The sequence below is a fragment of the Bos indicus x Bos taurus genome, chromosome 4 (genome assembly GCF_003369695.1).
Source record: "Bos indicus x Bos taurus breed Angus x Brahman F1 hybrid chromosome 4, Bos_hybrid_MaternalHap_v2.0, whole genome shotgun sequence".
In the NCBI taxonomy this organism is placed as follows: Eukaryota; Metazoa; Chordata; class Mammalia; order Artiodactyla; family Bovidae; genus Bos; species Bos indicus x Bos taurus.
The window spans coordinates 55873801-55897827 of NC_040079.1; the positions used below are offsets into that span (position 1 = coordinate 55873801).

At 44.8% G+C, this 24027-nt stretch overlaps 1 protein-coding gene across 1 annotated transcript in view; it reads left to right on the forward strand.

Annotated features, from left to right (window-relative positions):
• Positions 1-20527, forward strand: part of FKBP9 (FKBP prolyl isomerase 9) — a 43870-nt gene extending 23343 nt beyond the window's left edge. The window contains exons 6-10 of the mRNA XM_027539499.1: positions 1519-1664; positions 9527-9713; positions 13495-13640; positions 15159-15322; positions 18724-20527. Coding sequence (XP_027395300.1) covers positions 1519-1664; positions 9527-9713; positions 13495-13640; positions 15159-15322; positions 18724-18900 — 820 coding nt within the window. The 3' untranslated portion in view covers positions 18901-20527. The remainder of the gene's footprint in view (positions 1-1518; positions 1665-9526; positions 9714-13494; positions 13641-15158; positions 15323-18723) is intronic.
• The last annotated feature ends 3500 nt before the right edge of the window (positions 20528-24027 follow it).

Consider the following 24027-nt stretch of genomic DNA (forward strand, 5'->3'; position numbering starts at 1 on the left):
CCAGCACTATTGAATAACTTGTCTTTTCCTCACTCATCCAAAATCTGACATTTATTATGTACTAAATTCTTACATACACTTCGAGTCTTGGTCTAGAATTTTTATCCCTTTCCAGTGATCTAGCTATTATTCCTGGGCCACTATCACACCTTTAGCTATGGTAACTTTTTAATTTGTATGATAGAGAATATTCTTTTTCTCTTTATTTTTTTTTTCTTTTTCTCTTTAAACATTTTTTTTCCTATTAAGTGATACATTGACATGATTTAAAATTCTAGAAGTATAAAAGGATAAACAAGGAAGAATTTTCCCCCTGTCCTTGACCATCAACCTCCTAGTTCCCCTCTTCACAGGGAACTAGTGTGATGATTTAATAGGTCTTCCATTCATATACAATGAAATGCAGATAATTATGTAAATAATCTGCTTCCTGGCTGAGGAGAGTCACTTGATACTGTCATTTCTTCATGCTCTGTGGCTCTGTGGTCCCTGAGGGGTGCTGAGAAGGAAGAGCGCCTCATAGCTCTGCCTTTTCATCTCCCTGCCCCCATTGCTGGCCATTCTCTCTGAGGCCATCATCCTTGGGCTGTGTTTGAAGAGACACTGATAGTGAACTGGCTCTTTCAGGACAAGCTTTTTGCCACATCTGCGCCATGTAAGGGTGGGTAATGGGCGCAGATCATTGCAGTTCAGTTTGGTAGCAGACCTGACGTTTGAAGTTTTATTATTTTATTCTGGAATCACCAGGCTTTGGGAAATTTATCCCAATTCTCTCCAAACTCATAGTGTAATCAGAACCAGAGAGGTTGGATCTCTCCACTGAGCGGAATGCTTGGGTCTCCTGCCAGAGACATTGAGAAAGGCAGGTACTCACCCGGAGGTGGCTTGATGAGCAGCAATTACAGCAGGGAGGGTTCATCCAGGCCCTGGTGGAGACTGGAGAGTTAAACTGCTCTCAGTACATATACTACTTTTCTGGCAGTCCAAATATTCATGTCTCACGTAAACAGGTGTTCTCCTCTTTAGAGAAATTCTTAATTTCTTTTTAAATTTTTTCCCTTTTTTGGCTTTCCTTTGAAACTTTATATTAGAGTAATAGAAGACTTTAAAACTTCTAAATAAAACTGTTTACAGGAGCTCACAGATAAATTCTTAGTTTCTGTTAAGGACCCCTTGATGCTTTTTTCATTGACTAAACATGGTCCCCAAGAGTACAGTCGTTTCCATTAGCTACATTCCTGCATGGTTGCTTCTTGTAACCTGCATCCAGTTCATAACCTGACTAAAGCCAAGTGCTGGAGGGCTTCTTTATGTGAGCATTTCTGCTGGAAGCAGCTCCCACGCCGTGTGTGGACCCTTGTTCGCCATTTCAGGGAAGCATGTTTCCTGGCTCGTCCTCTGGCTCTAGGGTGCACTGCATCTCTGGTCTGGAGGCCTCCGCGCTCTGGCTGCTTCATGGAACCTGTTCCACAGCAGCTGCGGCGTCCCTTGTGACCAAGCTCTTTTCCTCTTTCCCAGCTACTCGAGGAACCGCACTTTTGACACGTACATTGGGCAGGGCTACGTGATTCCTGGGATTGATGAAGGTTTACTTGGCGTCTGCATCGGAGAGAAGCGGAGGATCGTGGTCCCCCCTCACCTGGGGTATGGTGAGGAAGGAAGAGGTGAGCTCTGGGTGCTTCTAGGATAAACTGAGAGCACTAATTGCTGCTTCCACAATGCTTGGAATAGGGCCTCTTGAGAGCCAAAGCATAGAAGCGAAAGTCTAGCCTCAGACTTGAATGCTCAAATATAACTCTAGTTTCTAGAGGTGCTCTGCCGTTTCTCCCTGTTACCCCTGCCCGTCTTCCTTTTGAAAAATTTAAAACTACATCAGAGTTGAAAGAACTGTGCAATGAACTCCACTTAGATTCACCAGTTGTTAACATCTTGCTATGTATTTATTTTTTCTGTATGTGTAAAACTATTTTCTCTTTGTTGAGCTATTTGAAAGTAAATGCCAACTCCCGCTTCTTTTGTTGAAGTATATTTGACATATAACATTGTGTGCATTTAAAGTGTACATGCTATTTTGATATGTTTATATATTGTAATGTGATTGCCATTGTAGTGATAATTAGCACCTCTATCATGGTGTGTGTTCAGTCGCTCAGTTGTGTCCGACTCTTTGCGACCCCATGGACTGTATAGCCTGCCAGGTTCCTCTGGCCATGGGATTTCCCAGGCAAGAATACTGGAATGGGTTCCCATTTCCTACTCCAGGGGATGTTCCCGACCTAGGGATCGAACCTGACACAGGGATCAAACCTGAGTCTCCTGTATTAGCAGGGAGATTCTTTACCACTGAGCCATCTGGGAAGCCCTTCTGTCATGGTACATAATTACCATTTTTTTGAGGGGGTTGGGATAATTGATAATGAGCAAGTTTGATGATTATAATATTGTTGTCTGTATTTGCTATACTGTGCATTGTATTTTGGTTTTTGTTTTTAACAACTTTATTGAAATATGCCATAAAATTCACCTATTTTAGGTATACAACTCAATGACTTTTAGTAAATGTATTGAGATGTACAGTTATCATATTAATCCAGTTTTAGAATATTTGTCACCCAAAGAGCAAACTTTTTTAAAAAATCACATCATATATGTTGACTTTAGAAAAAGAAAACAGAGCTCATCAACAATAAAAATTTCCCATAATCTCACCAGCCAGGAATAAGCATTATTAATATGGTAGATGGAATACTGGCCACAAAGATGTCCATGTTCTAATCTGTAGAACATGTGAATATGCTATTTTACATGGCAAAAGAGACTTTGCAGATATAATTAAGGTGAGGGTCTTGAGATGAGGAGGTTATCCTGGATCATCCAGATGGCCTTAATGTACTTCCTAGGATCTTTATATGGAGAAGGCAATGGCACCCCACTCCAGTACTCTTGCCTGGAAAATCCCATGGACAGAGGAGCCTGGTAGGCTGCAGTCCATGGAGTCGCTAAAAGTCGGACACGACTGAGCAACTTCACTTTCACTTTTCACTTTCCTGCATTGGAGAAGGAAATGGCAACCCACTCCAGTGTTCTTGCCTGGAGAATCCCAGAGACGGGGGAGCCTGGTGGGCTGCCGTCTATGGGGTCGCACAGAGTTAGATATGACTGACGCGACTTAGCAGCAGCAGCAGCAGCAGGATCTTTATAAGAGACCAGAGAGAGGAGAAAATGCTAGGCTGCTGACTGAGAAACTGGAGGAAGGGGCCACAAGCCGAGGAAGAAGGGTGACCTTGAGAAGCTTGAAAGATGAGAAAACAGATTCTCCTCTGAAACCTCCAAAAGAAACGCATCCCTGCCAATAACTTTAGACTTTGACCCCTGAGTTATAAGAATACATTTCTGTTGTTTTAAGCCACCAAGTTTGTGGTAATTTGTTACAGCAGCATTAGGAAACTAATACAACTATAAAGTGGTTGTATACTTCTGTATCTTGAGTATATGTGAATCTGTATTGATAAAAGGAAATACATATCCATTTACACTAATAAATACTGACAAAAATTGTGATCATCTACACATATTACTTTGTAATTTCTCTTTACCTAATTTGTTGTGAACAGTGTTTTATGCCAACAGGTTGCATAGAATTTTAATGGTTGCATAAACCATATTTGTGCAAATATGCATATCTATTCCAAACCATATTTCCTTTCTTTTTTTCTAATATATCAGGAACTTTGCTAACTTAGGAATAGTTGATGCAGTATTGTTTTGCTTTTGTGTTCTTTTTGCTGGCTGGCCTGGCTGGCTGTACACATTCATTTCGTTAACCCTCTTCTGACTTCTACTACTGCATCTATCATATGGATTTCAGAATTTTCCCAGTAGGATTTGTTTGAAAGGTCTAAGAAGCCCCAGGTTGGTTGTATTTTTTTCTCTGACTTAAATTTCTGTTATAAAGCCACAAGAAGTCACAGCTTACGATCTTAAGATCATTCAGCAGGCCTCACTTCCTGTCCTGTTTGTCTAGTGTCTTGATGGTCTTTTTTTTTTGTATTATGTAAATGTCTGTGCTGTACTAAGTCACTTCAGTCGTGTTCAAATCTGTGCAACCCTGTGGACTGAAGCCATCCAGGCTTCTCTGTTTGTGGGACTCTTCAGGCAAGAATACTTGAGTGGGTTGCCATGCCCTCCTCTGGGATCTTTCCAACCTAGGGATTGAACCCGCAGCTCCTACACCTCCTGCACTGCAGGTAGATTCTTTACTGCTGAGCCACCAGGGAAGCCCTATGCAAATATCTACTTCTAGACAAATACATACAGGAATAAACAAATACTTTCAGAGTACCCTGTTTTGTTATGCCCTTAGAACTAATTCTTCCCTTCCCTAAGAAGAATATTGCTGATGGAAAACATTTGGTTAAATTATTTTTCTACTTTTGGCTTTCTCTCAAGTATGAGATAGTTTGCAAAGAATTATATAAAGTTCTGGGAAGCATTTGAAGTCTCATACATTTTCTGGGCACAAGGCTGCTTCACCCTGAATCATGTGTTGCCATGGAGGGAGGGGCACCCTGGCAAGTAACACCCAGGTGCTCTTGCACAGGATCTGTCTCTGACCTGTTGGTTAACAAGTACCTTTAGCCTTCTTCAGGATTTGCACAGGACCTAACTTTAATCATGGAGGGACTGACCTTAGAAGGGTGTCAGGACCCAGAGGAAATCTGTAGCTTCCTTACCAAATACCACAGGATCGGGAATATTTGCAGAAGGAAGAAATGCTGGGCTCTTCTTGGGTTCTCCAATTGATCAGAATTTCATTTTGTTGCAGTTATGTTCTCTTACAGGGTTGATGGAGGGGAGGGGACAGTCCTTCTGTAAAGGCTCTGGGCCTTTTTACTGTCTGCTTTGTTCCATGGGGTTCAGCCCTAACTTTAGAGCACCTGGATATGTTCCCGACCGTGAAGTGGAGAATAAATTCTACTGCAGGGTTGTGGAAGCATCACTTCCTCAATGGTTTTCTGCCCCCCAACTTCCACATTACCTTTTTTTTAAATTGGAGGATAGTTGTTTTATAATGTTAGTTTCTGCTGTACAACAGCATGAATCAGCTATTAGTATACATGTATCTCCCCCCTCTCTTGAGCACATTTTCTTTTAAGCACTCTTTTTCAAAAGTTGAAAGAGAAGCTAATGTTTGACCCATACTCTCAAAGACTTCTCATATATAAGCTCGTTCAAACTTCAAAACAGTTCTCAGTTAAGAACATGAGCCCCAAAGAGGTTGAGTCATTTGCCGGAGGCCACAATAGCTAATTAGTATGGAGCTGAATTGGACCCAGGGCTCTTACTGCCTGTGTCACAAGTGGAGGGGAAGAATGCCTTTCCATTAGGCTGTGACTTGTTGATACCCATATATGGAGAACTGAGGACTCCAACCGGAAGTCCCAGAGCTCTCAGAGGAAACCCATGCTTCCAAGGAGTCACCGAGCTTCCTTCTGGTCCAAAGTGCCAGTCGGCTTTATTTTTTTGTCATCTGTGTCTCTTCTTGAGGAAGCTTATCTAGTGGAGAAAATTGACGACTACTTTTCTGCATTGGTTATGGGTTTATTCAAAGAGGAGGCTGGTGCCATGATGAAAAGCTAGATTTCAAGTTTGCTGGTAATGGGGAGGAAAATCATTTCCTCTATGCTTCTAGGTTCTTCTGGCTGGTCTAGGAATTAAATTGATATGAGACAGAATAACAGGAGAAAATCAAAGTTTAAGGACGTATATATGGGAGGAATCTAAGGAAACTGAGTAACTCACCAAAATGTTTGAAGCCCTCGCCTTAACATCACCTTTAGCTAAAGACAGAAGAGGATGTTGGGTGTAGTGTTTTCAGACTTCAAAAGGGAGGAAGGTGATTGACTTGGAGAAGGTAAAGCAAGTGTTAGGTATACAGATATTTGTTAGGCCACACAGACATTGGGACCTGAGAGAAATTTTAACTAACAGACTGCTAGTTTCCTCCCTGTCTACACACCTAATTCATACTGTAGTAATCTATGGTATAGCTCCCCACCTCCCCTACCCCCGAACAGGTCCTCTATCTACATTCTTTAGGCAGTTAAGTAGGAGATAAAAGAGGGTTTTTGTTTGAGTCTTTTGGGTCTTGCTCTCAACTTGAAATAATGCACATGTCAAAGAGATGTTTTGGGGTGGTAAATTTTGCTCCCCTACACTGGGGAGAATGGGCCACCATTTATAGGGGGAACTGTCATCAGGTTGGCTCATCATCAGTTACTAGGAAAACCAGCATCTGGCACCGGCCACACCTGTAGGCAGTTACTGATTAAGCACTGTGATTAAGATAATTGGACAGTGATGTGAGTGAAGCAGGAATTGGTCAAGCAGGGGCAGGACAGAGAGCAAGAGAACAGCCATCTTGAATGTACTTCAGTCATACAGTTGGCACAGGGAGGTTAAATTTGCATTGGCCCAGTGCCATCAGGTCCTTGTCCCTTTCTGGGCTTCATCCACATACTTTCTTCAGAGAAGTTAATGGAACTGCTCAAGATGCAGCTTTCTTTCTCACCAATCTCCTATACCAACCATGGCCTGCAGCCTGGTCCTCTTCATGGAGATGTTCAGTCGCTCAGTCGTGTCCAGCTCTTTGCAACCCCATGAACTGCAGCATGCCAGGCTTCCCTGTCCTTCAGTATCTCTTGGAGTTTGCTCAAATTCATGTCTCTTGAGTCAGTGATGCTATCTAACCATTTCATCCTCTGCTGCCCTCTTCTCCTTTTGCCTTCAATCTTTCCCAGCATCAGGTTCTGTTCCCTGGTTGACTCTTTGCATCAGGTCGTCAAAGTACTGGAGCTTCAGCATCAGCCCTTCCAATGAATATTCAGGGTTGATTTCCTTTAGGATGGACTGGTTTGATCTCCTTGATGTCCAAGGGACTCTCAAGAGTCTTCTCCAGCACCACGATTCAAGGGCTTCCTAAATAGCATCCGCTGCTCACTTACAGACCATTTAGCACAGTGTTCCTTAAACTTGGCTGCCCCTTAGAGGGGCAAAACAAAGCAACACAAAAGCCCTGGGAAACAAAACAGAACATACTATGCCTGGCGGCACTCTAGTTCAGCTGTTCTCAAATGTTGGTGCTGTCACAGAAGAGAATCACCTGAGAGCTAAAAGATTACAGAACCAAAGGGGCTGCCTGGGAAAAGCCCTGGCCTTTGTATTTTCACCCAGTTCTGCAGGACATCCTGATAGCACCCAAGACCGAGACAGACCACTGCACTAGATAAGTTAAATCTGAATCTTAGAGGGCACCCAGGTGATCTTTTTTTCAGGTCATCATGATTTTTTCTTTTATTCTGTGAATGTGGTGAATTAATTTTTATTGTGGTAAAATGTACATATTTACCATTTAAACACTTTTTAAAGTTTACAGTTCTGTGCCATTGAATTTATTCACAATGTGGTATAACCATCAACATACCCAGAACTTTTCCATCATCCCAAACTCTCCATTACCCTCTCTCCCTCCAGCCCACGTGAACCGTCATTCTACTTTCTGTCTCCACGAGTTTGCCTATTCCAAGTGTCTCACATAATTGAAAACATACAATATTTGTCTTTCTGTGTCAGAGCATAATGTTTTCAAGGTTCATTCCCAGTCGATTGTAAGGGATAACCAAGATTGAGAAACCACTGAGATGGCTCCACAGCCACTCACCCCTGTTAGCATGTCCTGTTTCCTGCAGAGAGCGGCCCTTGACTCTGGTTTCTGAGCACCTTCCTATGGCAGTTTGCAGTACCTGGTTCCTATGGAAAAGATCCTGTATCTTGTTACTGCTCACGTTAGCAACTCCCCATCACTAGTGAATATCAGGCACCTGTGTTCTGCTGTGGACGCACAAGCTTCTCTAATTACACCTTGGTAACTTCGGGCAGGTGTCTAAACCTGTGCCTCGGTTTCCTCATCTGTAGGTTGGGAATATGATTATAATGAGATTAAATAAACTATACATCTAAAGCACTTACAAGAGTGCCTGGTACTTAATAAGCACCTATCCATTAAGTATGTGTTAGAGAGAAAGCAGACAAAAAACAGAAAAGTACATGGTGGGAGTTGGAAGATCTGCGGGGTGAGGAGGGGCTGTTGATGTTCACGTATCTCTACTGAATTCTGTTGATAGCTGTGTTATTTTCTTGAACAAGTTATATATGAGTTGGTTTGCTTGTCTGCAAAATGCTAATGAAAATATTATACATTCTTGATTCTAAGTATTATTGTTTACAAATCTTTTACATTTAAATTCTGAAATGATTTGGCAAATGTGGTTAACAACTGATGCCTCCCTAGAAGCGGTCATTAGATTCATGCAGGAATTGCTGTTCCTGAATTTATGATAATATTTACCCAACAAGGTTGCTGCAGAGATTTAATAAGAGAATGTATGTGAAAAATGCTTTGTAACGTGTAAAATGGGCTTCCCAGGTGGCTCTAGTTGTAAAGGACCTGCCTGCCATTGCAGGAGATGTAAGAGATGTGGGTTCAATCCCAGGGTCGGAAGATCCCCTGGAGAAGAGCATGGCTACCCACTCCAGTATTCATGCCTGGAGTATCCCATGGACAGAGCAGCCTGGCAGGCTATGGTTCACTGGGTCACAAAGAGTCAGACACAACTGAAGTGACTTAGCACACACACACACACAGTGTAAAACATTATTCACAGATGTGAGATAATGTTCTCAAAAGTGGAAGTGTAATAACTTTGTATAGAACAGGACGTGTCATAAAGCACTTTGTGAACTGTTAGGTGTATATCTTAAGGGGTGTATATGGGCCAGTTTTAGCTAGGTATTTTCCCCCATGATGCTGATGCTGGGAAAGACCCTGATGCTGAGAAAGATTGAAGGCAGGAGAGAAGGGGATGACAGAGGATGAGATGGTTGGATAGCATCACCGACTCAATGGACATGAGTGTGAGCAAGTTCCGGGAGTTGGTGATGGACAGGGAAGCCTGGCGTGCTGCAGTCCGTGGGGTCGCAAAGAGTTGGACACAGCTCAGCGACTGAACTGAACTTCCCCCCATGAAGTTACTGTTGTTTTGCTTCTCTTGAGCAGTGGTAGGGCACTAAAGTGATTTTATTTCTCTAACTGATTTTCTTATTTCACCTCTTCTAGCAGGAGCAGGGCAAGTGTTAATTGGCTGAGCTTTAGTTTTCTCATCTCTGATGAACTTAGCTGTAAGTCTTTCAGGCTTAACCATTCCATGGGGCAGTAGTGTACTGTCTTGACTTTTAGTCCAAACTGTGCTCCTGACTGTGGACCCTGGACAAATCTGTGCCTCAGTTTCCCCATCTATAAAACTGAGTTAGTTTACATTTTAACAGCCCTTCTAGCTTTGTTCTTCCAGCATCCCTAGGATTACATGGCTGAGTCCCTGCATTTCTCATTGAGGTCTGTGAGGAGTATCTGGTGACACGGGGGTCAGGTGTGCTGCTACTATTCTAATTGCCTGTGTCTGTCCTCTAGGGAACATCCCTGGCTCGGCTGTGCTGGTGTTTGACATCCACGTGATTGACTTTCACAACCCGTCAGACTCCATCAGCATCACCTCCCACTACAAACCCCCTGATTGCTCAGTGCTGAGTAAGAAAGGGGATTACCTCAAGTATCACTACAATGCCTCACTTCTGGACGGGACCCTGCTGGATTCCACGTAAGGGCAGCAGGGGATCGGTGGGGTGTGAGCCTGGCGGATAACAGTCGGTATTCCCGTGGCCCCCCTTTCCTTGTCCCGATACTCATCGAGGGCTTTTGCTTCCATGCCTTTGCACTGTGTATCTTAAGTGTACGTCACTACTCCGGTACCTTGTTCTAAGAGTTCCCTCTGAACGGTCTCATCTTGTCCCCTTGAAACTGTCTGAAAAGATCTCGTAACTACTGTCTTTAAAAATTAACCCACAGATAAAATCCAAGCTCCAGAGTCTCTCTGGAGGCACGTGAGGCTCTCTTGTCGCTCCGTTCTGCCTCAGCAGTCTCATCTTCTGCTGAGGTCCGTCTTCCGCCACCCAGGGGTGCCGTGTGCCGTGGTGCAGGATGTGCACCGCGTTCATCCTTCCTTCTGGCGAACCTCTGCCCTGGTCTCAGTGTCTTCCCTTTTCGCAAGGTCTTTGCCTAGTTCCTAGGAAGAATCAACTGTTCTCACTTCTGTAGTCTCATAATGTTTTATGTATTACCTGCCTTTTAGTTGGGGGCTTCCCAGGTGGCTCAGTGGTAAAGAATTCGCCTGCCAATGCATGAGACACAGGAGACGTGGCTTTGATCCCTGGGTCAGGAAGATCCCCTGGAGGAGGAAATGGCAACGCACTCCAGTATTCTCACCTGGGAAATCCCATGGACAGAGGAGCCTGGTGGGCTACAGTCCATGGAGTCACTAGAGTCGGACATGGCTGAGAGATTGAGCTGTGCACACACCTTGTAGCTGTTTTTGTTTCTATCACTGTTGCTGGTCTGAACACCTTAGATACTCAACATGTTTATTCATCTTTTTACTCCTTACACTTAGCCCAGAACAGAACGCAAAGGAAGTATTTTATAAATGTTAATTGAGATGAATCTAAAACCATATTACTAGGAATCAACAGTGTATACTAGTATCATGCAGGTAAAAGGAGCTTTGCTCCTTATGTATCTGAATCTTTAGATTGTCTTTGGAAGTGAAAGTCGCTCAGTCACGTCCAACTCTGCGACCCCATGGACTGTAGCCTGCCAGACTCCTCTGTCCATGGAATTCTCCAGGCTAGAATACTGAAGGAGGTAGCTGTTCCCTTCTCCAGGGGATCTTCCCAACCCAGGGATTGAACCCAGGTCTCCTGCATTACAGGCGGATTCTTTACCATCTGAGCCAAGGTAATATGTTATTCTCTTTGGGAAGGAAACATTTTCAGCCTTTCTTTGTGTCTCCATATAAGTACATCCATTTTTGTACTGAGCCTGGCTTAGAATCCTAAGTTTAGTCTTAAGGAGAAAGAACAGCTTCATATAAATATGTGCTACTGCATTTATTCTAGATGGAGAGGGTCTTATCTCCTTCTTACCCATCCCTTTGTCTTCTAGCCTCAGGTGACAGAGTGTGGCCAGGTGTGGAGAGCTTGAGGGACATACTGCTCAGAGCATTCTCTCTGGTGCTTTGAGACCTAAAGCATTTAATGTATTTCATCAGATCTAAAATGTGTTGGTTGTTAGAAGCATCATTTTATGTATCTCAAGAAACTAAGAACGCTGTCAAAAAATAACAACATGATGTCTGTTGTAAGATGTATCCCAAATCAAGAAGAAATTAAAATGTGAAAAAATGTGCATTACAGAATCAATGAAATATGCTCTAGCTCCTGGGGCCCAGATTTACTGGAGAATCTAGCTTACAACAAACTTCACTGCACTAATGATTAGAAACTTGTGGAGGACAGTGGGGAAGAAGCATGGCTTGCATTTGTTCTGGGTTCAGTGAGCTTGTGCATGGGAAAACAAGGTTAGGACAGCCTGTAAGGCTGATGGCCAGCTGTCATTGCTGGGGCTGACATTCCTATTCTTGTTGGTCCTCCTACAGCTTTGGAAAGGGGAAGTGGGGGTGGGAAATGAACAAAGGAATTTCTTTGGTGGATCAGGATATGCGTCTCTTGTGGGGTGGGGGAATCCGATTTCCTGCTTCTGAGGCCTGTTTGGCGGATGCACAATATTCTTACAGAGCATGCAGGAGCCACGTGACACTCCTTCCTCTTCCCAGAGACTCCATCCTGAACCACGAGAGTCATTTGTGTCACGTGTACATTGACACGAAAGAGCAGTGTCTGGGCGGCCCTGCGGGTTCTCTCCTGGGTGGAGTACCAGGGTTGTGGGAAGTGCGGCAGGAGAAGGCTTACCTGTGTGTGGGAGGAGCTTCTTCTGGAGGATGGGGTCTGGCCCCACCCCAAGCCCACGTGGGCTCTATTAACAGCTTGGCAGGTGCGGCTGTTGTTGCTCATTGATCGCTACTGGGAGAGTCTGTGATGGAAGGGAGAGAGGGGAACGTGGGTGGAGAGCCAGAGAGGGCTGCCTGTAGGCAGGAAGCAGGAAGCTTGCGGCGAATGGGAAGCCGGGAATACACAGAAGGAATGAGGAGAATGTCTGAGACAGAAACTGGCAAATCAAAAATAAAAGGATGACTTGAGGGAAAAGAATGAGCTGGGTTTTCAGAGATGACATGTAAAAACAAGTTTCTTGTTTAGAGGGTTCTCTTCATGTGTGTTGAAACTGGCCTCAGAAAAGAATAAACACTTGTTATTTGATAACTCAATGAGTTCTTGGATATTCTGTAAGATTTTGAAACCCAACTGTCCCATGGGAAGTTGCCCAGGGTCCCTGGAGAGAGGCAGTGTGAGGGCGCCTCTGTGCTGCTGACAAAGGAGGGTTGTGTTGGGGTAGGGCAGAGGACGAGCCCTCCCTCAGGCCTGGGGCCAAGGCGTCCAGTGTTCTGGAACTGGCTTTGTTTCCCTTTCACCCCAGGTGGGACAGATGCCAATGCTGTTTTGGCCCTTCGCCTGCAGGAGGCTAGGAAGCGTGAGAAGGGGAGGTGACCAAAGGGGCGGTACCTTCCTTGTCACCACCTGGTGATGGATATCAAGGGGGCACCAAGATAGCCAGGAGATGTTTCTTTGGATTTGAAGAATATTCCCATTGTTTGCTTTTAGGAAGTGATAGGAATGCATCAATTTGAAAATAGATTTACTTTCAGTACTGATTGAGGTGACTTTTATTTGGATTCTCTTGGGATTTTGGGCATCAAGGCTCATTAAAAGCATGGCCCAAGTTAACTGTTATTATTCTGGAGTCATAGAGTGTTACAGGCACAAGCATGTCGCACTCTCAAGGCTGTCCATTTATTGAGCTCCTGATGCTTGCTCTCCTCCGTGCCAAGCATATTATTTGCTATTTAGAATATCCTGTGCAATAGCTGTTATTATCTCTATTTTATAGATGAGGAAACTAAAACTATATTTCTGTCAAATTAAGCGGCAGAACCAGGATTCAGACTCAGGTCTTGCTGAATGCAAATCTGGGTCTTAACTACATTACATATTTTTAAAATTTTCATGAAAATTTCTGACTAAAATTTCAGAACACTGACTAAAACTGAGTGACTTAGCAGGTATTTACGCATATCCCACTTGTTTTGCCAAATGTTCTGTAAGGTCTTTTATAACAAGAGGATTCATTGCAATATGCCCAAAACTCTCAACCAGTTCCTCAGTCGTCCCTTGATTTTCACCTTGAAACTTGGTGATTACAGGCTGGTTGTTTTGCAGACTGTCCCTCAGTGTGGGTTTGTGTCCTTATGATTCCACAGGAGTTCTGTATCTTTGGCAGAAAGATCACAGAAGTGACATGTTCTCAGGAAGACATGCTCAAGTACCAGTGGGTTGATGGCCTAACCAGAGATTCTTCTGTTTCATTTTCAGGTGGAATTTAGGCAAAACGTATAACATCGTTTTAGGATTTGGACAGGTCGTGTTGGGAATGGATATGGGTCTCAGAGAGATGTGCGTTGGAGAGAAGCGGACTGTGATCATTCCGCCCCACCTGGGCTACGGCGAGGCTGGCGTGGGTGAGTCTGTAGTAGAAAAGGCATCTGGGACATGGTCATTGTTTGTATTTTGTGCTTTTTGATGTTCTAACACAATATGCTTCTTCCATTTAAAACCCCAACCCAGAAAAGCTGTGGTTTTTATTCAAGTCTTTAGCATTTTTATTTCAAAACCCCATGAATTTGGTGTGAGTGCCATGTTAATGGGATTAAGCAGGGGTTTCTGTGGGAGAAAAAAAAACAAAAAACCCTTGACTCTTCAAACTCACGTGTGGGAAATGTCACTGAAAGGGCTTCCCAGATGAGCTCGGCGCTTCCTTGGGAAACTGTTTCCTGGGACAGTGGACTGCTATCTAAGAAGCTATCTAAGAAGATTTCCTTGTGGAAAAGATTGGTGTCAAGTTCTGGAAATACTGGTGGTATTTGCCCTCACAGCTATTATGGTTTGATTCATGATTTTGGCCAAAATGAACCCTCCTCATGGGGTTTGGCGGGAACCCCTTCTTTTTCAGTTCTTGTACTTTTGCTGTTTGGAAATGGAGTAGATGGGAAGTGCTAATTTACAGAAGTGATAGGCACTTTGGATTGATTTTTTCAAATTTTTTAAATAATTGGAGAAGATATACTCTATGCTATTTTCCCCAATCTGAGAAAAAACACTTAAAAAAAAATGTATCCTGTAAGATTATACTCCCATGACATATAATTAATTACAATATATAATTTAAAATAATACACATTACATTTATTATAGTCACATACTTCTAAGTTATTTTGGGCCCATACTATATATACTGTTCTAGAATTTGTGTTTACAAATCACATTATGGCTCATGATTTTAAGGCATAATGTATTATTCTTAAAGTTCTGTGGTTAAAGTTATTCAAAAGTTGTACCATTGTAGTCTCTGCTGGTTGCTTTTAAACTTCTTTTCACCAAGACACAGTAAGAATTACATTTTATCTCCCAATTAGTGTTATGCATAAGCATACAATTTATACCTCGTATATGTATACATATGGGCTTCCCTGGTGGCTCAGTGGTAAAGAACCTGCCAGCCAATGCAGCAGCTGAGGGTTTCATCCCTGCTCCAGGAAGATCCTCTGGAGAAAGGAAAGGCAAACCACTCCAGTATTCTTACCTAGAGAACCTCACGGATACAAGAGTCTGGTGGGCTACAGTCCATGGGGTCACAAAGAGTTGGACATGACTTAGTGACTGAGCAACAACAATAATACATATAGATTTAGTTTTATATGATTAAAACTAAGTTCCATAAAATAGTATCTATCCTTTTTATGTATAATGTACTCTGATTTTATTCTCTAATTTAAAAAAACGTTGGTCTCATTCTTTAAATTGATTTGAGACTCACTACCTACAGTTTGGAAAAACCACTTGCTGAGGCTGAACTTTTTGCTGTCCCAAGAGATTCCTCCCTCCATGAGGCAGCCAGAGCCTGGGTGTTGGGGCAGGGGGCAGAGGGGCATGCTCGCTGCCTTGTTGTTAATGCCACCTCCACCCCTGTCCTGTGGCAGATGGAGAAGTGCCCGGCAGTGCCGTGCTGGTGTTTGACATCGAGCTGCTGGAGCTCGTGGCTGGCCTGCCAGAGGGGTACATGTTCGTATGGAACGGTGAGGTGTCAGCCAACCTCTTTGAAGAGATCGACAAGGATGGTGATGGAGAAGTCCTCCTGGAAGAGGTAACTGACCTTGTTGAATACAAGTGGGGCCCAAGGAGCTCAGGGAAGCTCCCTGGGCTGGGGCACCTATCCTGAATGTGAACCCACTCAGAGTGAGGATACCGCTGCTTGTTCCTTGTGATCTGTAAACTGCATGCTCGTGTGTCAGGCGCTTGCACACACACACTAAGTCCTCTAAGTCGAAGCTCACAGTTCCTCTTTGAAGAAACTGAGGCCCTGAGAAGTTCAGGGGTTGATTCCACGGCTCACGGATCTGGACTCAGTTCTTCGTTCCTGGGTGCTCACTGCGGCCTGCATGGTTCTAAGTGTTTTTCACATATATTATCTTGCTTAGCCCTCATGACAGCCAGGTAATCACCCCTATTTTTCAGAAGAAAACAGCTGTGCACAGAGAAGGTAAATGGCTTGCCCAAGTTTGCACAGCCATCCAGTGGTTTGTAGATGTCTTGATCGTCTAGATCCTGTGTTGTTTCTCCTGAATGAGACACCCTTTGTGGAGCTGGGCAAGAGAGTCTTTGTCTTGTCGCAGCTCTGGGGAGTTTCAGGTCTCTGCCTGTTCCCATCTCCTTGTTCAAGGATGTGGCTCCAGCCTTCTCCCCTTCTCTCTTCTATCATCCACATTTTCCCAACTTCTGGACTATTCCCATTAGCTTAAGAGCATGCTGCTGTTTTTCCTTATTAATGCATCTTTCCATTTCTTTTATTTTTTTTGCTTTCTTTACAGCAGAAGCCTCAAGAGTTGTCTGTCCTTCCTGCCTCCAGTTCCTTTCCTCCTAATCTCTTTTACACCCAGTCCTGTTGGGTTTTTATCCTCCACGCCACTGAACTTGGTTTCTTGCTCAGGCACTGAACCCAATGGTCAGTTCGCAAGCTTGCTTTAGCACAGCTGTTTCCTTTTTGAGATGCCTTCTTTTCCTGGCTTCCACCTCACAGTTTCCCCAGGTTCCTTCTGCCTCACTGGTAGCTGCTTCTCCCAGGGCTTTTCAGAATGGAGGGCCCCAGGCTAAGTCCTGAACTTTGCTCTCCTCCCCCTTGACATCATCCCTTGGTGACCCCCTCCCATCCTAAGGCTTTATCGTCTTCATTCTGATGGCTTCTAGATTGGCAGCTCTGGGCCTGTCTTCTGTCCTCTTCACACTAAGGTATCAGCTGCCCACTTGACATCGTCATTCACTGAACCTCCAATATCCCCACAAAAACTTGCTTCACCCAAAGCCTTTCCCATCTCATTCGATGACAGCACTTCCCTTCCAGTTGCTCAGGTGAGAGCACCCAGTCATCTCTCCTCTTCCTCTCACAGGCTAGATTAAATCCATCAGGAAATTATTCTAGCTGTTCTTGAAAATATACCCAGAACCTGACCACTTCTCACCACCTCCGCTCCATAGCACCTCAATCCAGTGTCCATCACCTCCCACTTGGACCTCTGCAGAGGTCTTCCTGCTCACACCCTTGCCCCTCACAGCAGCCAGAGTGGTCCTTCTAAAACGTGAGTTGGAACAGGGCCCGCTTCATCTCAGAACTCTGCAGAAGCCTCCCAGCAGGCAGCATCCCGCAGGCCCCAAACCCTTGTAGTTGTCCAGCCTGGAGACTGCAGAAAGAGCCTGGAGATGGTGACAGAGACATCAACAACTTATTGAACAGGGATCTTCCATGTCTGCAGCAAAGGTCCTGGAGTGTCACCCCCACAGTATATGGCAGATAGGACATAGCAGGAACCTTTACTACCTGGGGGAGAAGGCTGCTGCTGCTGCTAAGTCGCTTCAGTCGTGTCCGACTCTGTGCGACCCCAGAGACAGCAGCCCACCAGGCTCCCCGTCCCTGGGATTCTCCAGGCAAGAACACTGGGGTGGGTTGCCATTTCCTTCTCCAATGCATGAAAGTGAAAAGTGAAAGGGAAGTCACTCAGTCATGTCTGACGCTCAGCGACCCCATGGACTGCAGCCTACCAGGCTCCTCTGTCCATGGGATTTTCCAGGCAAGAGTACTGGAGTGGGGTGTCATTGCCTTCTCCGGGAGGTGAAGGAGGCTACCATTAATAGGGGAATTAATGTCAGGTTGGCTCATCAGTTACCAAGGAAACCAGCAGCTAGGACACAACCCTCACAGGCCCTCAGGTTAAGACCATGATGAGGGCAGATATTTCCCTTTAATAAACTAGCAGGTGGAGCTGTTTTGGCATAAAGAGAAGAGCAATCACTAGCTGGGGCAGGGTTTCTTGTGAGTAGGGTGTAGGTGAAGCAAGGGCTGGCCGAGCAGTAAGAGAACAGCTGTATTTGTTGGCCTAATCATACATGCCTTTATATTCAAAGTCTTTGCAGTGGCCCCCAAGGGCCCCACAAAGCCCTCTACCATCTGCTCGCTGTGCCCGCCTTCCATCGACTCTCCCTTTGCTGTGCTGTAAACACACTGGGCATGTGTCCACCCGGGGCCTTTGCACCGGCTGTTCTCTGCTCAGCAGACATTTCCCCTAGGTAACTGCTAGGCTTGTTCCCTCACTTCCTTTAAGCCTCGATACACACTTCTCTTTAGCACTGTGCATTTACCCTGACCACCGAATTGATACTTAAACCAATTCCCCTGGCTGTACTCTTGATCTTCCTGACTTGGCTGACTCTTTCCTTTCTCTGGAGCATTTTATTTTCTAACTTAATATGTAGTTTACTTACCTTTTAAATGTTCCTTTTTTAGTGTTTGCAAAACATTCTAAATGTTCCTTTTTAATAGTGTATCTTTTCCACTAGTGTACGCTAGAATTACAAGAGCAGGATGTTTTGTTTATTGATGAATCTTTAGGCTCTAGAATGCTGCTCAGCATACAGTAGACAGTAAGGTTTTATTGTATGAATGAATGAATTTTCAGAGGCAAGGATGATTAGGGGATCAGTCGTAGGTGGCAAACTAAGTGTTGATTTAGGGAAACAGGATAGTTCCAGTGACTGCTAGGTACTGGCTGCCTGGAACCTAAGCACTCCTATAGTCATTTTGTCCAAGGTTTTTAACCTGCATCCAGAGGTTAAAGCCATCCCCGGTGGCTCAGAGGTGAAGAATCTGCTTGCAGTGCAGGTGATGCAGGAGATACGGGTTCTACCTCTGGGTCAGGAAGATCCCCTGGAGGAGGGCATGGCAACCCACTCCAGTATTCTTGCCTAGAGAATCCCATGGACAGAGGAGCCTGGTGGGCTACAGTCCATGGGGTCACAGAATTGGACACAACTGAAGCGACTGAGCACGCGTGCTGGAGGAAAAAAATCTAGATCGTATAGCTCAGAAGATTTTGTCTGTTGTGCTGGCTCAGACTCAAATTCCAACCCCACTGTCCCAGGACCGCCTTGTTCAGGCTCCAGCTTGGTGTCTTCGGCTACCCTGTCTCATGGTCTGTACTGCCTCTTTCTCTCCAGTTCTCAGAGTACATTCATGCCCAGGTGGCATCTGGAAAAGGGAAACTCGCTCCTGGATTCGATGCTGAGATGATCGTGAAGAATATGTTCACCAACCAGGACCGAAATGGAGATGGGAAGGTCACGGCTGAGGAATTTAAACTCAAAGACCAGGAGACAAAACACGATGAACTCTAAACCTGCCATGAGCCACTCGCGTGATACCAAGCCCCTGTTGTGGCAGAATGTGCACTGAGGGTGTGCGGGTCTCTCAGAAGGGGATGGTCAGCAAGTAGTCGACGGATCACATAGCTCCTGGGACATACATCGGGGTGGGTTGATATTCATGGTGAGAATTTTAGGCTGATGCCAGTGACACTACATAAAATCAGTGCAGGGGCCTTCGCATGGGTGGTGTAGAATAGTCAAAGTGCTGCATTGTCAGCTATTGTTTTGTGAGCCTTCTGGGTGGGTGGCTTTGTTATTAAAGGAAAACAGCATCATACAGAAGTTGTAATCATCTTGGAGGGAACAGAGGAAAATGTGTCTGGGATATCTACATAAAGAGGATTAAAAATGTTAACTTGCTGGTGTTTTCAAAGTGTTCTCCAGGTGGCTAGAAAAGAGAGGGCAGGTCCCAGCAGCATTCCCAGACAGCCCCAGGAAACTTCTTAGCAGCCTATATAAGACCTGGTAATGCCCAGTCTCCACTACGCCTACACACACACACACACACCTGGTAATTCCCAGTCTCCACGATGCCTACACACACACACACAGCTGGTAATGCCCTGTCTCCACCATGCCTACACACACACACACACACACACACACACACACACACCTGGTAATGCCCAGTCTCCACGATGCCTATACACACACACACACACACACACACACACACACACACACACACACACCCCCCTGGTAATGCCCTGTCTCCACCATGCCTACACACACACACACACACACACACACACACACACACCCCTGGTAATGCCCAGTCTCCACGATGCCTATACACACACACACACACACCCCTGGTAATGCCCTGTCTCCACCATGCCTACACACACACACACACACACACACACACCCCCCCCTGGTAATGCCCAGTCTCCACGATGCCTATACACACACACACACACACACACACCTGGTAATGCCCTGTCTCCACCATGCCTACACACACACACACACACACACACACACACACTTTTCTGGTTAATCACATCCCACCTTGTCCTTCTATTGGCCAGGTAACTTGGAGGTTACAAAGAAAATCAGTGGACCAGACATAAGGCATGTTGTGCCATGAGCAGAGAAATTGATTCTGCATTTGTCACGTAAGATTGTCTGCTTTACTCTTTCTTATTCTCATCACTCTCTCCCATAGCACCCTCTCTTCCCGCCCTGAATCCTGTGATCAGATAGATACAAGTAGGGCTGATGGCTCAGCCACACTCGAGTTATCTCACTGTAGCCAAGACAGAAATGTCATCCCAACAGGTGAGCATAAACGAAGTGATGTGTTTCTGTCACCCCTCTGTCCCGGAGAAGGAAGTGCCCTAAGGCCTGGGGCCGCTCTGTGTGGGACACTGTGCCTGCTGACCTGTCATGTTATGCAGTAACCACCTTGCTGCCTATGTCCCCTCATGGTGGTGGCACTCACCCTGAAGTAACCAGTGATTTTCCTTTTGAAGCGACTTTGTTTGACTAATTTAAACTATTTTGTACTGATGTAGCCCTGAGATAGTTCCTGAAAATGCTGTGCACTCATTCAGTGGAACAAATGTTGGAAAATGAATTTTTCATATATAAAATATTGAATTATCAGGTTTTGTGTTTTATTTGAAGGTCCATTTCTCCCATAAGAATACGCCATGCCCCCAGAATCCCCTTGGTTAAAAACCCAGCAGGAGTGAGTTGAAAGAAGTGGAAGATCGCTGTACAGTAGAAAGGGGGTGTATCTGTCAGGGTCTTGGCTGGAAACATACACTCAAGTGGGACGTCTGAAGAGAAGTGAATGAAAGGACTCTTTACACGAGTGTGGTGGGGTTGGGGCGGGGCGGTGCAGTCAGGATGCCAAGGTACCCATGACTGCTGTTGGGTGTCAAGAGTGGGAAGCCGATCTAATGCTGGGACTGAAGGGTCAGGGGGAGCCTGGGCGGGGCTGCCTGGTAGGAGTGGGTGGAGGGACACAGCCACCCCCAGAACTGTGGCTGGCAGTGGGCAGAGTGGTGAGAGAGGAAACACTCATCTTCTCCGTCCTGCTCCCATCAGCTGAAGCCAATCTGAAGCCAGAGGGCAAGGAGCTCCGGGGCTGGTGTTCTGATTTACTCTTAAAAAAAAATATTTGGCTGCATCAGGTCTTAGTGGCAGCCCACGGCCTCTCTAGTTATGGCACACAATTCAGTTGCTCTGTGGCATGTGGGGTCTTAGTTCCCCGACTAGGGATCAAACCTGTGTCCCCTGCATTGCATGGTAGACTTGCAACTACTGGACCACCAGGGAAGGCCCTGGTTTACTCTTTGCAGAGGCAGCTTCAGGGATTCTGTGTGCTTTTGGGAGGGGAAAGAGGTGCCCATGGCCTTCCCGGCCGCCGCCGCCATCGTCACTAATGTTCCTTAACCCTCCTCTGTGGAGCACACAGTCACGCAGCTTTTTCATTTAACAGAATTCCTTGAGTGCACTAGATAGGTTAATGATCTGTTGAATTGCCCTTTGGAATGCATTTGATTTGTAACATCTTTATACTCACATGTTCATGGAGATGAATATCTTGTGCTTATTCTCTACCCTAGATCTCTAGCTGGTCCTGTTTGAATTTCTTCACTGGCTATTTTCTACAGTAGCAGGTTGGCTGAATAAAAAATAAGTTTCTCTGGGGAATTTAAGGACTGTGAGCCTTAGAGCTTCAAGAATGGAAGGAAACTTTAGCTGGTATTTGTTTTTGTGTTTAAACTGCCTGCCTGACTGCTGACCTGAAACACTGGTCTTTTCTGGCCTTTAGATTCAGACTGAAATACTGGCTCTTCTTGGGTCTTTGTCTTATTGGCTTTTACTTTTTAGCTTTATTGAGGTGTAATTTAAAAAACTGTTTAAGACATTTCAACGGTTTGTGATGATTTGACATAAATATACATTGTGAAAGGATTCCCATCAACTTAAATTAACATATACATCACATTTTTTTAGAGAACATTTAACTTCTACTGTCAGCAAATTTCAACTATATGATAGTGCTATCAACTATAGTCACCATGATATACACTGGATTCACAGACCTTATTTATCTTACAGTTGAAAGTTTGTATCCTTTTATTTCCCCCACCCCCTAGGCCCTGGTAATCACCTTTTCTCCCCTCTGACTTCAACTTTTTTATTTTTTTGTATCTACATATATAAATGATACCACGCAGTATTTAGCTTTCTAAATCTAGCTTATTGAGTGCCGCCTGGCACTTCCATTCTTTCCGTTGCTAACGGAACATACGTCATTTTGTCAGGGAAGTTGGCCTGACTGCAAAATTATATGTAAGCACTTTAATATCAGGTTTCTAGGAACAGAGTGGCTTTCTTTGAAGCCTTCTTCTCTTCTCTTGGATCTCTGAAGTCTTTTTTATAAAATAAGAATGCTACTCCCAATTATTTACTCCTGTTTTTGGATATTATCAAAATAGTGTTTGATACTGTGTGGTCATCCTTCATGTTGGAATTTCAGTAGTTTAGGGGAGTTTCTGGAGAAGGCAATGGCACCCCACTCCAGTACTCTTGCCTGGAAAATCCCATGGACGGAGGAGCCTGGTAGGCTGCAGTCCATGGGGTCGCTGAGGGTCGGACACGACTGAGCGACTTCACTTTCACTTTTCATTTTCATGCATTGGAGAAGGAAATGGCAACCCACTCCAGTGTTCTTGCCTGGAGAATTCCCAGGGATGGAGGAGCCTAGTGGGCTGCCGTCTCTGGGGTCGCACAGAGTCGGACAGGACTGAAGCGACTTAGCAGCAGCAGGGGAGTTCCTTGCAGCTTACAGTGGCCCTATTTAAATATCATTTAAATGCAGATAAGATTTACAGTACTCAAATTTTCTTCTCTGAGTTCTAGTCCACTTACGGTATCATCTGTACATTTCATAGGCATCCCAAACTCAGTGTGTCCAAAATAGAGTGTATATTCCCACTCCCTTCCCAGCACCGTCCATCCAAGCCAGTGCTCCTCTCTCACCCTACACATTTAACCCCACAGCAAGTCTTGACATTTCTAAATTGGTAGTGGCTAGAAGAAGCTGTAGAGACTGTTCTTGTGGCTTTTATTTTAAAGGGAGGTGACTGACTGAGCAGTGACAAGAAAGCAGGTCAGAACTTTAGTATTCCTTACACTTACACCACAGTGTGCTTGTTTGTGGACGCATATTATAAACTCCTTTGGAAAATAGCCAATATGGCAAGCTCTAATAGCAAACACAGGAGTAAGGAGCTATCATTTGATAAGGGAGTCCCAATTTTTTCTATGTGAAAAAGTCCTCCAGGTAATTGACACCCCACCCTGCCTCCATGCCATGGGCTTCCCAGATGGCACTAGTGGTAAAGAACCTGCCTGCCAATGCAGGAGACAAAGAGACTGGGATTCAATCCCTGGGCGGGGAAGATCCCCTGGAGGAGGGCATGGTAACCCACTGCAGTATTCTTGCGTGGAGAATCTCATGGACAAAGGAACCTGGTGGGCTACTGTCCATGGAGTCATGGAGTAGGACACGACTGAAGCGATTTAGCATGCACACACATGCCATGCTATCTGCTTTAAAGCAAGAAGCTTGGTGTTGAGTTCCATTCTGGAAATACCTAAGTGGGGACCGTCTACTTTCTGCCACTGTGTGCTTTGTTTCATTGTTTATTATAAAAAAGAGAAGCAGTGATGGAGAATACAGATGGGATGCAGGAAAAAGGTTTGCATCACAAGACCTTGCCTCTCTACCACGTATGACTGGACTAGACATTACTGCCCATACTGGATATCAGAACCAGCTGGACATGCTTTGTCTGTATCATGGCTCAGATGCTAAGAACACCAACTAGTTGCTCACAGACTGCAGTTCAAGGGCTAGGGTCAGGATCAAATTTATCACAATGGCAAGACTTAGCCTTGTGTAAACCAATTACAGGGCAGCCAAAATTTGGAATGGAAAGTCAGGCTGCAGAGAAGCATACTGGTTCCTAATGCTGAAGTATGCTATTTTAGTCACCATGAGACCCAGCGACATTTTTTCTGCCTATGGCTGTTTGTGAAACACTGAGATGTACAATAAAGTACCTCTTTTACTAA